This window comes from Nicotiana tabacum, chromosome 10 (assembly GCF_000715075.1).
Source record: "Nicotiana tabacum cultivar K326 chromosome 10, ASM71507v2, whole genome shotgun sequence".
In the NCBI taxonomy this organism is placed as follows: Eukaryota; Viridiplantae; Streptophyta; class Magnoliopsida; order Solanales; family Solanaceae; genus Nicotiana; species Nicotiana tabacum.
Window position 1 is genome coordinate 84,839,817 of NC_134089.1, and position 4,946 is coordinate 84,844,762.

Genomic DNA, 4,946 nt, shown 5'->3' on the forward strand with positions numbered 1-4,946 from the left:
TTTTATTCTTAATTTCTTGATATTAACCTTGCTAATCAACTAAATGGCTCCATTCTCATTGTTTATATAACTCTAATGAATAGAGAAAAGTATTGGGAGAGCAAATTTCGAGAGGAGGGAAATCTTTTTGCTCTCGGCGCATGTTAAGTGAGGCATGCTAACATACACTGTACTCTGAAAAGATGACCCAAAACCACCACCGAGGGGACCGTCCGGCGACTCTGACGGAGGCGATGGTTACACCGGCAACTGGAAGTCAACATAAGAGAATTCCACTGACATTTGACACCTTTCTCCCTTCAAAATTTCAATCAATCGAAGAGGGAAGTGAAATTGAGACAGAATTGGATAATTCCAACCAAAATTCTCCTCCCACGAGGAATTATGGAATTCCGCACTAATAGGATATGTGCTTGGGGACGCACCATATGCTCGATCAATGGACAGCTACATAACTACGGTATGGAATTTTGTCACTAATCCTAAGATTCTGTATCATGACGAAGGGTACTAAATTTTCAAATTCCAACGATTGAGGATAAAGATTTGGTGTAGCATGCTGGCCTATACACATACCACAATAAACCTTTCATTCTGAAGAATTGGAAAATTGATTTCTACTTTGATCGAGAATGTCTTAGTATTATTCCATTGTGGGTAAAATTCACAGGCTTATTAGTGGGGTATTAGTCTCCTGAAGCCTTAAGCAAATTGGCTAGTGGAGTAGGTAAACCACTATATACAGACAAATTTACTGCAGAAATGGAGAACATCTCATATGCTAGAGTACTGGTTAAAGCAGATGTTTCCCAGCCCTTACCAGAATATATTGAGATTAATACACCTTTTGGTGTATTTCAACAACAGGTGACATATGATTGGAGACCAAATTTTTGTATAGATTGCATAAAATTTGGCCATTTCTGAAAATTGTAGAAGGATTACTACAGAAACAAAGGAGGAATCTTAACAGGAAGTGGCTAAGAGGAAAATGAAAAGAAATAGGAAGAAGAACCCAATCTAGAAAGCAAAAATGCCAGACAAGGAGTAGAGAGACCAATAGGGTGGTTCAGAAACTGGAAATACACATGTTAAGGCACAGCAAAATGTCTCCCTAAATGCAGAAGAGGATCATACTGCATAACAGGCTGAACAATAGAATACTAAAGGGTCAAAAGGCAAAAGCATTGATGTACATGAGACCTCACAGAGAGAGCCTATGATGCTTAGAAGGCAAACAGATTTGCTGTTCTAAGAATTGAGGAACCTAGTACTACAAGGGGAGGGCGTGTATGTGCTTAGAAGAAGGAAGATCCCTCATTATTGTGTGCACCTAGAATATTAGAGGGCTAAACAATCTCTCGAAACATAAAGAGTTGCTCTTTCTAGCAAGATATAGAATAGACATTATAGGGTGTGTGGAAACTAGAGTTAAAGAAGGTAAAGCAAAGAAAATTCTGCAGAAAGTAGCTAAAGGATGGAACCACTGCTGCAATTACAACATTACAACAAATGGAAGAATTTGGCTCTTATGGAAAGATCATATAAATGTACATATATTATCAATAAAGGACCAGTATATCCATTGCTCAGTAGAGGATAATACAAGCCAGTTTAGTACAGGGTTTATAGTGGTCTATGCAAAGAATACATTATAACAAAGAGAGGAATTGTGGACTGAATAACAACAGATGGGGGCACCAATAAATACACCATGGATCCTCTGTGGAAACTTTAACAATGGTCTAAACACTGAGAATAGAATTAGACAGCCAGTCACAGCCAGGGAAATTCAAGGGTTCCAAGAGATGATTAATAATCTGCAGTTGACTCCTCTAAGATCAACAGGATGGTACTTTACCTGGTGTAACAAGCAACCTGTAGCAAGCAGAGTATATAGCAAAATAGATTGGGCTTTAGGCAACTTTCAATGGCTAAAGCAGTATAGACATATTGAGGCAGACTTCCTTAATCCAGGAGTATCTGATCACTCTCCTATTCTACTGAGATTTTTTCAGGAGAGAAGATTACATCCAAAACCATTTAAATTGTTTAGCAATGTAATGGAACATCCTGAGTTCCATGCAATATTAAGTAGGGTATGGGAGCAGAACTAAGGTACATATGTTATGGGTAGTATTTGTAGGAAGCTACAGGATTTGAAGCATGAGCTAAAGGACCTAAATCAGTATATGGCCTCATAAGCTCGAAGGTTGAACCAAGCTAGACAACAACTGGAGATTGTGCAAGCTACCATATGTACTCAACCCTTTTGTTAGAACTTATTTGATAAGGAGAACGAGATATTGGTTGAGATTGACAAATGGGGCAGCATTGAGGATCAAGCACTTACACAAAAATCCAGGGCAAACTGGATTATGTATGGAGACACCAACTCCAAGTACTTTCATGCACAATTGAATATCAGACATAGCAAAAACACAATTACATCTATCTATATAGACACAGGTATCAAACTCACAGACCCTATGCATGTGGAAGCAGAGTTTATTGCTTTCTTTAAGAGATAATGGGTAATTGTAGTAGGGAGATTATTTGTCCAAACTTAGAGGTCACTAAAAGAGGGGTAGTGTTGAATATGGATAAGAAAATAGAGTTGGTAAAGTGTCACGACCCAAATCCCGACCCTGGTCGTGATGGCGCCTCTCGTGAAGATAGGGCCAGCCAGTCTAACCCAACTCGTCCTTTAAAACAGTAATTTAACACAAATATAGTATAAACATGGTTTAATAGTACCAAATAGCGGAAAGTATGAATAAGAAATGCAGAAATCTAGCCCAACACAGCCCTAACCGAGGTCACAAGTCACGAGCATCTACTAGGGTATAAATACAACTGAAAGCCTGGAGTGTACAAATACAGACTAATGAAATAAGGAGAGAGAAAAGCAGTGGTGCGAACACCGGCAGCTACCTTGCTAAACTCTGATGACTTTGCCTCCGATCAGCCAAAACATACCTGAATCTATACACAAGGTGCAGGGAGTAATGTGAGTACTCCGACTCAGTGAGTAATAATAATAAATAAAGACTGAAGGCAAGAAATCACGCAAAAACACAAGGCATTCCATGCTGAAGCAGTAAAATCACTTTAAATAGTAAAGCAGTGAGAAATCAAGTGAAAATCCTTTTTTCCAACAAATAAAGCAAGTAGTTTACAAGTGAGTAACAAAAATGATAGAAATGTAAAAGCCCCTCGGGCAAAACATGTACAACAAACCGCCCCTCGGGCATAATATCAACAGAACCAGCCCCTCGGGCTCAATATCAGAACAGTGCCAGCCCCTCGGGCTCAATATCAGAACAGTAACAACCCATCGCGCTCACTCTTAGAATAGTATCAGCCCCTCGGGCTACCTCAAAATCACTCATATCAGCCCCTCGGGCATAGTATCAATCACTCAGAACAATGTGTACCCGCGCTCACTGTGGGTGTGCAGACTCCGGAAGGGCCCCTTACGGCCTAAGCCTATATCAAGCCACCTCGTGGCATCATCACTCAGCATATCCTCACATCACTCAAGCTAGCGCGTGGCATATAAAGTATCTCAGGCCATCGGCCATTTTCACTCGGCCTCACATCACTCAAGCCACCGCGTGGCATAAATAGTATCTCAGGCCCTCGGCCTCATATCACTCAGCATATCCTCACATATGGCCCTCGGCCTCACTCAGTCCGGAAATCATCATAAGCCCCTCGAGCATTTGTAAAACAGTAGTTCTTAGCCCAAAATACCATTTAGAAATATCATTTGAGTTTTCAAATCTGCATAAAAGCGGCTGAGATTGTAAAACAATAATTATCAACAGGACTGAGTTTAAATATAAGTCAAAACAATGAGAAAATAGTGATAAAAATTCCCAAAGGATTCAAATAATCACGAAGCCCAAGTATGACAATCAACCCAAATCATGATGATAACAAATACGTTTCAATCAAATATGCGCTAAAATCATCAATCGGGATGGACCAAGTCACAATCCCCGGTAGTAAAAGACCCTGCGCTCATCATCCAGTACGTGTCTCACCTCAATATAGCACTATGATGTGCAAATCCGGGGTTTCAAACCCTCAAGACATCATTTACAATTATTACTCACCTCGAACCGGCTAATCATCTAGCTCGCGATGCCTTTGTCTCTCAAATCGACCTCTGAATGCCTCGAATCTAGCCACAATAATTTGATTCAGTTAATAAAAATTATAGGAATTAATTCCATATGAAATTCTACATTTTCCATTAAAATCCGAAATTGCACTCAAAATTCGCCCGTGGGGCCCACGTCTCGGAACCCGACAAAAATTACGGAATATGAAACCTCATCCAACCACGAGTCCAACCATACCAATTTTACTAAAATCCGACATCAACTCGACCCTCAAATCTTCAAATTAAACCTAGAGGGTTTTCAAGATTTTCCCAACTAAAATCACTAATTAAATGCCAAAACTAGTAATAGATTCGGGTAATCTAACCAAAATTAAGTTAAGAACAATTACCTCGTTGTTTTCTCTGAAACTCTCCCGAAAATCGCCTCTCCCCAAGCTCCAATTTGGTAAAAATGGAAAATGGGAACTCAACATTCTGTCCAGAATTTCCGTGGTTACTGTTCACGCATTTTACTGTTTATGGGTACTGTTCACGATACTGTTCATGGGTACTGTATACTAGGTACTGTTCATATGTGCTGTACACTGGTACTGTACATGGATACTGTTCATGTTTACTGTACACGGATATTGTTCACGCAGGTGCTGTTACTGTTCACACGTGCGAAAAATGCAGAAACTGCCCAGAAAATTGCAGCAGATTTTCTTTTCACTAAAAAGGCTCTAACTCCATCATACGAATTCGGAATTCGATGATTCTTGTTCCTATGAGTCACAATAATAATACGAACATAGCCCTTCAGTTGAAACTCAAT

The 4,946-nt window shown here is 39.8% G+C and overlaps 1 protein-coding gene across 1 annotated transcript; it reads left to right on the top strand.

The window, feature by feature from the left end:
- The first annotated feature begins 1,691 nt into the window (after nucleotides 1-1,691).
- Nucleotides 1,692-2,531, top strand: LOC142165228 (uncharacterized). Its single transcript, XM_075223827.1, has 2 exons — nucleotides 1,692-2,099; nucleotides 2,280-2,531. The coding sequence occupies exons 1-2, from the start codon at nucleotides 1,692-1,694 to the stop codon at nucleotides 2,529-2,531; spliced, it is 660 nt and encodes a 219-aa protein (XP_075079928.1).
- The last annotated feature ends 2,415 nt before the right edge of the window (nucleotides 2,532-4,946 follow it).

Coding starts and splice junctions, on each gene's coding strand:
- LOC142165228 (XM_075223827.1), top strand. CDS start 1,692: ATGGGGGCACCAATAAATACACCATGGATCCTCTGTGGAAACTTTAAC. Junction 2,100..2,279: donor TCCATGCAATATTAAGTAGG/GTATGGGAGCAG, acceptor CCCTTTTGTTAG/AACTTATTTGATAAGGAGAA.